Source organism: Marmota marmota, unplaced genomic scaffold, assembly GCF_001458135.2.
Source record: "Marmota marmota marmota unplaced genomic scaffold, marMar, whole genome shotgun sequence".
Taxonomy (NCBI): Eukaryota; Metazoa; Chordata; class Mammalia; order Rodentia; family Sciuridae; genus Marmota; species Marmota marmota.
The window spans coordinates 51,839,144-51,851,756 of NW_025999968.1; the positions used below are offsets into that span (position 1 = coordinate 51,839,144).

Sequence of the window (12,613 nt, forward strand, 5' to 3'; positions counted from 1 at the left end):
GGGGGGGGGGGGGTCTGTCACCTCCAAAATCTAGACTATACACCCAAGATAGGAGTAAAAATGTAGGGACTTGCTTTATCAAGAGGTGGCTTTCCATGAGAACAAGAGAAGAAAACTGAAGTGAATTAAAAGTCAGAGGCAAAGAGACCAAGAGCTTTAGAAGGAGGTGGGAGGTATTGAGCAGAGGACAGGAGGTGAAATGCAAAAGAAGTTCAGATTCTGGGACATGCAGCGCCAACCACTGCATGGTCCTTCATTTTTCAAAGTGGCAAAAAAAAAACCCAGCCTATGGATGTAATATTTAAGGAAAATAACACAAGAATAAGTACAGGGTCAGACAGGTAGTGAAGGCTCTGTGCTGTTGATGACGGTCCAGTTAATGAACAATGCTTGATGTCTACTTTTTCACCTCAACCTAAAGTACAGTGCCAATGTATACACATGCTCATGGTGACATGATTCACAATAGCAAAAAGTTGTAAATGGTTCAGATGTCCTTCAGTGGATGGGTGGATAAAGAAATTGTGATGTATGCACCGTGGAATAATATTTGAGGAAAAAAATGAATTAAATGCTAATGTACACTATCGTATGAATCAATCTCTAAAACATTATGCTAAGTGAAAAGAAGCCAGACACAAAAGTCACATAGTTTGCAATTCTATTCATATGAAACATCTCCAATAGGCAAATCCATTTACAGAATGTCAGAGGTGGAGGGGAGTAAATCAGGTGTGGGGTTTCCATTTGGGGTGAAAAAAAAGTTTGGGAACTAGAAAGAGGAGGTGGTTGCAGAACATCATGCATGTGCTGGCTGCCACTGTTTACTTAAAAATGGTTAATTTTATGTTATGTATACTTTATCTTAATGTGTGTGTGTGTGTGTGTGTGTGTGTGTGTGTGTGTGTGTGTGTTTCATCCAGTAATAGAAAGAATAGGAGAGAGATGTGAAAGGCATGGGCTGGCTCATGTCATCAACTACTTAAATATTACTTATTCCCATGGTTATTACCTAAGCATTAAGACTAGATTTCAAAGCACCACCAGGTGGCTATCATTGATTTTAAAATACCTGAATATAAGGCAAAAACATCCTTGTTTATTCTACCAAAACTTTCCTTTTTAGCACGAAGTAATACCTATGCCCATATAGCAATTATATACAGTGCCCCTCTTTATCATTGGGCTCCACAACTGTAGAATCAACCATCCATGGATCAAAAAAAACTGCATCTGTAGTGAACATGTACAAACTTTTTTTCATTAGTCACTGAATGTTACAGTTACCTACATAATGTAATAATTATCTCATAACATTTACATTGTATTTGGTATCATCCTAATCTGGTGATGCTTTAAAATTATAAGGGAGGATGTACATCAGTTGCAGGCAAATATGACCCCATGTTATATAAGGTACCCGAGCATCTGCAGACTTGGTTATCTCCAGGGATCCTGGAACCAAGCCCCCGTGAAGAATGAGGGATGTCTGCACACATTTTTGAAAACACACTTCACCTTTCCAAATTTAGAATTCTCATTTACTGAAGAGCCAGAAACTAGTCCCCACCACAGCTGAGCTCCAAGTCAACCTCTCCAAGTGGGGAAAGAAACTGCCGACTTTCTAATTACACAGACCCCTAGAATCAGATGCCATGGAGGGAGTTGGGAGGTGCCTCTATTAGATTCCTGTCTTCCATTCAATGTAATATTGTTCCCTTTAGCTCATAACAATCAACTGTGAACAAAGGGTGGAGAAAACTGACAGTCACAATAAAGAATTTAGCAGCCTGGATGACAGGCTGACAAGCAGATAACCCAGGACTTTTCATGACTCTGAGGCGGCAAAAAAAAAAAAAAAAGAAAGAAAGAAAGAAAAATTGTGAGGACCTGACAAGTTTGCCTGGGTCTACACATGGAAGAACGGTTACCTGATCTAATATAGTTTTCTTCTTCTTTGAGTCTGTGACGGAAGACAGCTGCATCTCTCCCATTTTCTTCATCTTTTCATCCATGTCAATCTTCTGTTCCAGTTTTTTGATCTCCGACTTCAGGAGCCGGAGCGTGTCCTCTTTGTGATGGTGTCTGGCGACCGCGGCTGCGCAGGCAGAGTGGATGGCGGTGATCCAGTTCTCAAGCTCCGTCTGGCTGGTGGTCTATTTGGGGGAGGGTACAGGAAGGAAGAGCCACCTCTTAGGAAGTGAACAGAAACCAATAGTGCACATCCAGAGAAGCAGCACTTGCTCAAGGTGTCGGGTCTAGATACCCCATAGGGAGGGCAGACCTGACCTCCTCCTTCAAGGAATCAATGAAAGTCAGTCTCTGTTCACACCTCCCCACCACCGCTCTCCAAGGGCTAGTCTGAATGAAGCTGCCATGTCTGCCTACCCCGTGGATTTATGGAACTCACTTGTGCCTGTGCAACTTCTACACACTTTGGAGTCCAGAGGGCAAAATCAGTTTCCAGAGAGGACCAGATGGTTATAAGTGATGGTTGGAGGTCAGGGGACATCACTGCCCATGGTACCTCAAATTCAAAGGCTCTACTCCCGTGTTAAGTATAAAACCAGAGTTGAGGAAGATGCTCAAGGCACCAGAAGCAATACTGTCTTAAGGGGCCCTAGGGAGATATCCTCAAGTAACAGGCACCCAGCAGTGCTATTCAGAAAGAACATTAAGATGTTGGTTGATACCCAGATGACCTCAAAGTGGGATTTGTGTAAGTCAGGGATGATCTGAAGGGCAAAAGTCAGAACAGTTTTGGAGAGACAGCTCATGCATAATAACTTAATGATTCTTTAGGAACAACCAATGAGTATTTGTGAGGATGTACTAGACCTTTCCAAGTATTTCCTTAAGCACAGAAGTTTAATAATTGCTCAAAAGTTAGCACACCAGAAGTTAGCGCACTTAAATAAAGGTCTGTTTGGCCACTGCAGTACTAAGTAGCCACTAACATTATTTTTTTTTCTTTACCATACTGTTTCAGTTTACTAACTCATTGGAGAGATGGCTCACAAATAAAATTCTACTAACAGGACCCCACCAGCTGGTAAGTAACAGAAATTTTAGTTAAGTCATCATTATAGCTATCTGTTTTATTTCTAAATCTCTGCCATTGTGTATTCCACCAAAGAAACAGCATCAAATATTTAAAATGGTGTCTAGCAATAAAGCCACCTCATATTGGACAAACCTAAATAATCCAGCAATGGTTATGTTAATTTTAAAAAAAAAGATTCACCAGTGGATAAAGAAATTTCAATCATCTAGACACTATTACAAAGGAAGAGCAGAAGAACCGGCTGACAAAGCAAATGGAATCACTTTGTGAGGACAGAGTGGGAGGACATGAAGACACTGGGAGCCACAGGTAAACACCTGCAGGTTGAGAAATCTAGGGGTGGGGGCGGGGACGCACATCTACATATGAGTCTCATCTTTATTAAATTTGCTTCAAGTTTTTAATACTTATATTCTCTTTAAGGTCATCATCTTATATCCTTTTCTTACATATCACTTTGAAATGACACATGAAAAACAGAGTCCAAACCATCCCACATACAATGAAACTACCCAGCTTGCTCCTGCCTGGGACCATGCACCATGTTTGACCTTAGGAACTTTTAGCATCTCAGCATGAAGCAGGTATTTTGTTAACTGGGATTATTTTTCTCCACTTTTTTGTTTTGTTGTTGTTTTAGGGGGAAGAAACAGTTCAGATGGAAAAACAATTGACTGAGATGATTTTCTAAAAAACAGGAAAAAACTAAAATCTTTCAGCATTGGCCAAGATCTGAAGCAACCAGAAGCCTTATGTTCTGCTGGTTACAGAGTACATGGGAACAAGGGCTTTGCAAAACTGTTGGGCATGATCTGCTACAGTTGAATATATGGACACCTTGAGACCCAGAAAATGCACTCGGCGTAAACACCCAACAAAAACATTTTCACATGCTCACAAGAATTAATGCAACCAGAATATGCATAGTAATAATTTATAAAGGGCAAAACTAGAAAGTGTCCAGTTGTTCATCCACAGAACAGATGAAAATGTGGTACAGTCACACAATGGAATTCTGCATGGCACTGAAAATGAAAATACATAACCACCTACTGGTATAAGGAGAAAGTTCACATACGCAACACTGAGAAAAGGAAGCCAGACATGCTGGAGTGGGGACTATAGGATTCTATCTGTATACAGTACAGACATTGGCAAAAGCAGATACACGTTTCCATGAGTGCAGGACATGGGTGTGCTGAAGTCGCCATTGCCTCCAACAGGTGTACCTTTATGTGTGTATACTCATATATTTTCATAGAGGTTTTCTGCAAAATTCTTTCATAATACATTACCCTAATTTCAAGTACAATTTTTCTATACCTAGCCTAAAAAATATTATCTTTTATATTCTTCTTTCCTTAAAAAATTGATCCTACAAGACTATAAAGGAAGTTTCAAAATCTTGGCCCTTTAGCGTCATTTCTTTGTCCTCTAAAGTGCCTGGCACCGCTTGATAAATAGCTGCTGTCTTGACCCAAAACATGCTTTCTGCTTTGTATGCAGAGCTCAGTGTAAATGAGGAGCTTTTAGACATTGAGGGAGCTGGTGTTTTGCCCATGGTAAAAGGGCAGATACCACAGCTACACAGGCACCTGTGCCACCAGGACAGGCCATGTCTCCTGCCTGAATACCACATCTCCTGCTTCAATACTCAAGGGAGGATGGCAGTTGACGTCCACCTTCCCAGGTAACCCTCTCCCATCTTCCCCTCATTTAGATCCCCCATCCCTCAACTTACGGAGTAAGGAAACACCTGCAGCCAGACATCACACCTGAATAATGAATGGAAAGAACTTAAGCTCTTGATAACAAGTTCTGCCAAATACATGGTATGAACTTAAAATTTGAAATAGAAATACTCATCTGGAAGAGGCCCAGGTGACCAATTTATAGATGAAGAACTAAAAGCCTGGAACAATTAGGGCAGATATAGCCATTTATGATAAATATCACACTTGACCAACTCTGTAGTCTGAAAATATTTTTTGTTTTTTGGTTCTTTTCTAATAATGCACACCAATCCTGACCTCTGAGTCCTGAGGTTGCTCTAAATGTCTAGGGACAGTGTCATCATGTAGCCTACTAGGTATTTTGAGCTTTTCCCATTCTGGCAATGTGAAAGGAGGGGTCTTTTTTGCTCCCTTTAAAGCTAGGCATAGCCATGTCACTTGACTTGGACCCATGAAATGCAAACGGAAGCAACATGTGTTACTACTCAACAAAAGTCTGGCTCACCCCACCCTTGTCCTGTAGTCCTAAAAGTGTATGTCTGGGAAGATCTGGCTGGCTGGCTCCCAAGGAGTCCAGATGAGTAAGGACCTCACAGCCAGCCTCCATCAGATACAGGGCAAGAATGAGAAGGTACCTTAAACCACTGAGCTTTGAGGGTTGCTCCTAAGTACAGCATAATCTAACCCATCCTAACCGAAATACTACCCAAGAAAGACTCCCATCTCCAAACAGGTGATGCTTTGAAAATAAAGGAGTCTATATTATGCACTTTTGAACACCCAGAAGGGCCACACTCTGATGGGTTTGACAGAACAACAGACATTTGCTCTCTTTACTTAATGAAAGGGGTTCTCCTTCTGTCTCCCTCTAAAGAGGATCTCAGTCAAACTCAGCTAAGAGCAACACGGCCTATTCTGACATCAGAGGGGTCATACTTGTCGAGAAGTGGAAATGAAAAGAGGTCATACCAGTCAAAGTTAAACATCCTTGGAAAGCTGTGTATTTAACTCTGGCAAGAAGATATCCTCAAACTTATCTACTGAAAAGAAAGGACGATGGTGGTTACCGGAGGCATGGGTAGGAGGAATGGAGAGTTGTGTTACAGAGATCCAGCCTCGCAAGATGCAAACGAACTGGACGGTGGCAATGGCTGTGCTTCAGTGTGAACGCACCTTATGCCACTGATCGGTGCCCTTCGACACAGCTGATAATTTTATGGTAAGTGTATTGTACTATGATTAAAGGAAAAAAAGAATAGTTTGAAAATGAAACATAATAAAAAGAAGAGGGGAAGTACCAGGTCCTAAAAGGTAGAGAAACATACACTGTATAAAAATGTCTGATGACAGCTTCATGAAAAATGTAGCCACCAGCTCTTTTAACCATTAAGTTTGCCCCAGCCCTGTAAACTCTCTTAAAACCTGTCAGTGGCTGAAGGCAGTTCCATTAGAGAGAATTTTTGCTCCTGCTGTCCTGTCTAAATAAAACAGCGGTCCCTGCCATTCTCTATCATTAAGCAAATCAATTCCTAGGAATCACAATGTAGCAAATGAGCTTTTTTGCAAAGTCTGTCCTTCTGCAGTGACACACAAGCAGCTTTGTGTTGACAAGAGGGAGGGAACACTATGCGGACTGCTCTCAGTAGCTAGTTAAGTGGGGAAAAGTCTTGAAATATTTTATGACTGTTCACAGACCTAGCAGTTCAGCAGATCACAGCATACCACCAACTTGATGTAATGTGTCCCGGGAAGGCCTCTCCAGGATTTACGTTCCAGCTCCTAGAAAAAGCTGTTCCAACCACTAACCTTGTATCACCTTCTTAAAGATGAGGTAGGGACCCCAAGTCCAAGAAAGACCCCCACACCAGCACCCAGTGATCACAAAGGTGGGAAGGAGAGACCAGCCCATGGTAAGCACCCTCTTGACATCCTCAGGCTGTCTCCTTCCATCAAACAAATAGCAGCAGACAGGTAAGAGTGAATGTTGTGATTATTCCTTTGCCTTCTGGGGATGCTATAAATACTGTATGGAGTTCAGTGAGGGGAAGAAGAAAAGTTCTTGCCAACAGAGGAATATAATCAGCAAAAAATGCATTTTGCATGAAGAGCCCCTTTGAGCACAGAGTTATGATGAAGCTCAGAGCTTCATTATGTATTTAAATAAATGCTGCTTCAATTACCAACTGCATGGAGGACACTTGGTGATTTCCGATAATCGATGGGTTACGTGAGTGGCAGGAAAAGGGAGGTTCATGCTAAACAAGGGAAATAGTAGAGAGTATATGCTAGATTTGGGAAACTAAGATTTTGGATAATTTGAGTTTACAGAAGCATAAGAATAATTGTAAAGTAGGTCAAACTTCTTCTGTTTTTCATTGTAAAAGTACAAAAAAGAAAGAATAAAGTGATTCAGTTTTAAGAGGTTAGATAAGAACAAAAGTTCCTATGTGAATTCTTCAAAGTCTTTTTTTTTCCCATTGGTTTTACATTTATCATACTTAAGGATTAATATAAGCCTCAATTAAGCAACAATTTTAAAATTTCTGTAAAGAGAACTTAACCCAAGCTTCCCTTGCCCCACTGGAGAAAGTCCTCACCCACCCCTCACCAGCCCACGTGTACTCTTTGGAGATGGGAAGCGCTAGATTCCAGGAAGCCAGACAGCAGCGAAGCAGGAGCAGTGGGAACCTGCCCAGTGAACAGAAATCCCAGGATTCATCTCTAGCAAAGTTCAAAGACCCCAAGAAAAGATGGCCAAATATTGCCCACTGGAGTCCCTCAAGACAAGGGCACTTGCTATCCATTTAGGCCATTGGAGCCCTAGTAGTTGACCAGGTGCACAGATGACAGTAGTTTTTTGTGTCTTACTCTTAAACATGATGGGATGATCAAGGATCATTAGGCACCTGATGAAGACTTCTAGCATGAAAGGCAGAGATGGAAGCATGTAGGAGGAAACCCACTGGGAGAAGAGAAGCAGGGCCCAAAGCAGAGAGAGCTCCCCCAAACCCACAGCATCCTCAGAGAAGTTAGGAACAAAGGCTCAGGTTGCAATGAAGAAGGAACCAGAGCTAGGAAAGGAAAGGGGAGACGAGGGAAGAGAAAAGAACAGGGAGTGGCGAGGAAGAAAGGAGGGAAAGGGAAAGGGAAAGGGAAAGGAAAAGGAAAGAAAGATTTTCAGGACTAATAATCTAAAATAACCAAACTCAAGTGTCAGTAGAAGAAAAATGAAGGATCACACCACCACCGTCATTCTTCAAAACAAGTAGACATGAGGAATCAGAAACAAGGATGTGATCATAAAGTGATTAAATGATGCTATTTAGCTCAAAGATAGAAAGAAGATGTTTCAAATATGTACCATTCTGTAGGAAGTTATTCCAGGTTATTTTCATGAACATGCAGAGATTTGGTAAGAAGGAAGGAAGACTGGGATCGGGAATCTAAAGAGTGGAATCCCAGAGTGACTTGTGCATGGGCCTCCTGCAGACCCACAGTGGCAGAATAGCCCGGGGGGGGGGGGGGGGGGGAAATGACAGCGTTAGGGGGAAGCATCACTGACAGCTGCCCCACGGCGAGGCAGGTTTAGGGAAACATTGCTNGGGGGGGGGGGGGGGGGGGGGGGGGGGGGGGGGGGGGGGGGGGGGGGGGGGGGGGGGGGGGGGGGGGGGGGGGGGGGGGGGGGGGGGGGGGGGGGGGGGGGGGGGGGGGGGGGGGGGGGGGGGGGGGGGGGGGGGGGGGGGGGGGGGGGGGGGGGGGGGGGGGGGGGGGGGGGGGGGGGGGGGGGGGGGGGGGGGGGGGGGGGGGGGGGGGGGGGGGGGGGGGGGGGGGGGGGGGGGGGGGGGGGGGGGGGGGGGGGGGGGGGGGGGGGGGGGGGGGGGGGGGGGGGGGGGGGGGGGGGGGGGGGGGGGGGGGGGGGGGGGGGGGGGGGGGGGGGGGGGGGGGGGGGGGGGGGGGGGGGGGGGGGGGGGGGGGGGGGGGGGGGGGGGGGGGGGGGGGGGGGGGGGGGGGGGGGGGGGGGGGGGGGGGGGGGGGGGGGGGGGGGGGGGGGGGGGGGGGGGGAAGACAGCGTTAGGGAAGCATCACTGACAGCTGCCCACGCGAGGCAGGTTTAGGAAACATTGCTGCTCCACCAGAAACACAAACGAACCGAGCCAGGAGAAAATGAAGAGAGCAGCCACTAAAAGATCAGATCTTAATAGGCTTCTTCACTCAGGAGTTACTGTTATTTACACGGTCACAACACCACAATGTCACTGACTACGGATTTAATACCAAACCTTCATATAACCACCCAAAAAGATGTAGAAAGAAGCATTTGACTTGTATGTAATTCAGCCAAATATTCATCTATCTTAACACAAAGTAAGGACAGTGTCCTCCCTTACCTGCAGGGGATATGTTCCAAGAACCCCAGTGATGCCTGAAGCCACAGAGGACCCAATCTCTCTCCCCCCCTACTCCCCCTCCCTCTCTCTCACATACACACACATGCATGCACACGCACGCACACACACACACATACACACACACCCCACTTTTGTGATGCATTCCCACCTAAGATATTAAGTTTAATTTATAAACGAGGTACAGGAAGAATTTAAGAGCAGTAACTAATAATAAAATAGAATAGTTATAACAATATCCTATAATAAGTTATTTCAATCTTATGAATTTTTTCTTTCTGAAATTTTCCATTAAGTATTTTTAGACCCATATGTACCCCAGGTAACTAAAACCATAGAAAGCATGGCTATAGGTAACGGGGGACTACTGTAGTCAATGTCTCAAAACCTCTAAGAAATAGCAGAGCAAGCCTGTTGGTGAGAAATGAAGACACATGCAAGAGCACAATCAAAGAAACAAAAGTCCCCCCGGCTAAAACAGTTGAGCATAGCTCTGGGGATGAGACTCTGGGGAGGAGGGAGCAGAGCAGGAAGAGAATCTGACTGTAAGTCTTTTAAGATTAATTGAATCATTTTAAACCATGCACTTATATTGATTTAGAACAAATTTAAAACAATGCAAAAAGGAAAACAAATAATGTTACTTAACACTATTTGCATGATACATAACCATTCACAAGCTCTACACTTAAGATAGCTCAGACCCAATTACACTTCTTGCTATAGTTTGAATATGGTTAGTGTCCCCAAGATCCATGTTCAACACTTGGTCCCCAGGGAGGTGCTGCGGACCTGTGGGAGGTGGGGCCTCGTGAGAGGTCCTTAGGTCCTTGGAGGAGAGAGCTCTAGAGGGAACCTGGAACCCTGCCCATCCTGTTCTTTCTCCCCACTCCCTAGCTTGTCATGTGAACATTTGCTCTGACATGCACTCTTGCCCTAACACCCAAAGCTTTAAAGACACCAGATCTGAGACTTGAACCTCCAAACTGTGAGCTGAGTAACCCTTCTTTTCTTTGTAAGTATCCTGTGCCAGGCATTTTCTTGTAGCAATGGAGAGCTAACTCCTATACCTCAGCAGTGTTCTTTTAACCTGAGTGAGGAAAGTTCTCGCACACCGTAAAAGAGCGCTGATGCAGCTTGCTGCTAGTCCTGCTTCTGCACTTTGCACAGTAACACATAGTCTCCCTCAGGTCTCCCCTAAGAGGTAAGTAAATGGCATCGTGCCCTGACCCTGCACCTCAGGAGGCCCCATAGTTCAGAACGATTTCCTTGAAATTTTCCATGTATCTGCTACACTCTGAATATGGTTTGTCCCCACCAAAACTCATGTCCCAGCTTGGTCTCTGATGTGATCATCTTGGGAGGTGGAGACTAATGGGATGTATTTGGGTCATGGGGATGGAGGCCTCATAAATGGATTAATGCCTTGATTGTGTGAGAGTTCATGCTCTCATGGAACTGGATTAGTTACCATGAGAGAGGATTGTTTTAAGGGAAGTCTAGCCTTCGTATTCTCCCTCTTTCTCACACGCTTTTTGCCCTTCCAGTTTGTACCATGAGTTGACGCAGCACAAAGTCTTCACCAGCAAATAAGAAGATACCACTGCCATCCGTGTGGACTTCCTGGCCTCCAGAATCATTAAGCAAAACAAACCTACGTTCTTTATAAATTACCCAGTCTTAGGTAATATGTTATAGCAACAATAACAACCAAAAAACAAACAAAAAAAAAATGGGTAAGACAGTTCCCCTAATGATGCCTGAAAAGGACAAAATACAGGAAGAGCCCCCATGCGGTTTCTCCTCTTTGGGAGTTCCTAAGCCTGTATCCCACAGGTGAAGTCAGTAAGATGCCCTAAGTTCAAGAACAGGATCCTGTGCCTAGTGGGTCACTCCCCCGCCAGCTAGCTTCAGTGAGATCGGGCTACCAGAATGGTGCTGAAAAGAGGGTCTGAGATGAGATAATTCTTTATATTGGTAAGCCTCCCACCCACCCCTACCCTCACACATACACAAAATTGCCCAGGGCTCCACAAATTCTAGAGCTGACCCTTCTCTACACCAAATTGGTGCCAAAAATCAAAGTTAAATATTTCTAAATCAGCTGGCTAGGGGCGGGGACATGATCCATGATGTTGGAAAAACAGGATTTAACTACAAGTAAGTCAACATGTAAATCAAAAGGAGAAGGAAGATCCCCTATTCACCTTGTCATACCTGAGATAACATAAAGTTATGAGGGAGGAACCCCCAGGCAAGATCACAGGATCCAAGACAATTTCAACAGATTCATTAGAAGAACAAAACCCACAAGGGTCACATTTCAAAGAAATAAAGTTCTGCATTTGAAGAAAAATCTATCAAAATAAGATGCAGAAGCCCTTGTTGGGTAAGAGTAGATGCTGTGGGCTTGAGGAATGGCAGGCTCAACATGAGCAGTCACTACGATGTGGCTTACAGTCAATTACAGGACTCGACAGAGCAAGAGCCCCTGCAGGCTGCATGGGGCCGGAGGACAGGATCCCAGCTCCAGAGCTCGCCTACAAATAGCAACAGGGAGAACGGCTCAGGAACCTCAGGCAGGGGAGCCCAGAGAGGAGACACGGCCAGAAGACTGTGTACACTTAGGTTATGAGAAGGATAAGCAGAAGACTTGCATTAGACTCTGGGAGAGAACATGGAAACAAAGGAAGCCATCAAGAGTCACCAAAAAGACCGTTATCTCAACATGACTGGGAACCTTCTGGGACTGATGGACAGCTAATGCAGCAGATGGTTGGAAAGTGGGGAGCTCTCTCCAGGGTGGGAATGGTGGCCAGTGGCAGACTAACCAGTTGGCAGGGCCCTTGTGGAGATGGCGCCCACCTTGAGAGGGAGGCTGGACTTGAGTGTATTCAGGTCTGAGATGCTAAGTCTCCTCTGATGTCTTTTCTATCACTTAGAACCATCTGTGAAAGATGGATTCCGGGATTTTCCTGAGTGCCCTTGTCCTGGGCATCTGCCAATGAATGACTTTCCTCAAGTCTCCCACATGAGCCAGATGTGCCATTGCAAGACAGATCCCAGAGCCCAATGAACGCCAATCCTTAGACCATGCAGTGAAGCCACACTCCATTTCTGTAAAGATGCTTATGTACAAAGAGCACAGAAAACCAGTCTCTTTTTCTTTATTACTAAAATGGCAACTGTTATTAACATTTATTGAGCATCTGCTCTCTATCAGACACTTAACTGCGTTGGCACATTTAATCCACAACAGGATATGATGGTATAGATGCTATTTTGTTTTTAAAAGTCTCTCTCCCCTCTCCTCCATCACCTTCCCTCCCCTGCTCCTTTCCTCCTCCTCCTCCTCCTTCTTCCTTCTCTCTCTCTCTCTCTCTCTCTCTCTCTCTCTCTCTCTCTCTCTC

General features: G+C 44.8%; 1 protein-coding gene across 1 annotated transcript in view; it reads right to left on the reverse strand.

Moving 5' to 3' along the window:
• Positions 1 to 12,613, reverse strand: part of Tiam1 (TIAM Rac1 associated GEF 1) — a 182,295-nt gene that overhangs the window by 88,354 nt on the left and 81,328 nt on the right. Inside the window, exon 7 of the mRNA XM_048803941.1 lies at positions 1,716 to 2,156. Coding sequence (XP_048659898.1) covers positions 1,716 to 2,156 — 441 coding nt within the window. The remainder of the gene's footprint in view (positions 1 to 1,715; positions 2,157 to 12,613) is intronic.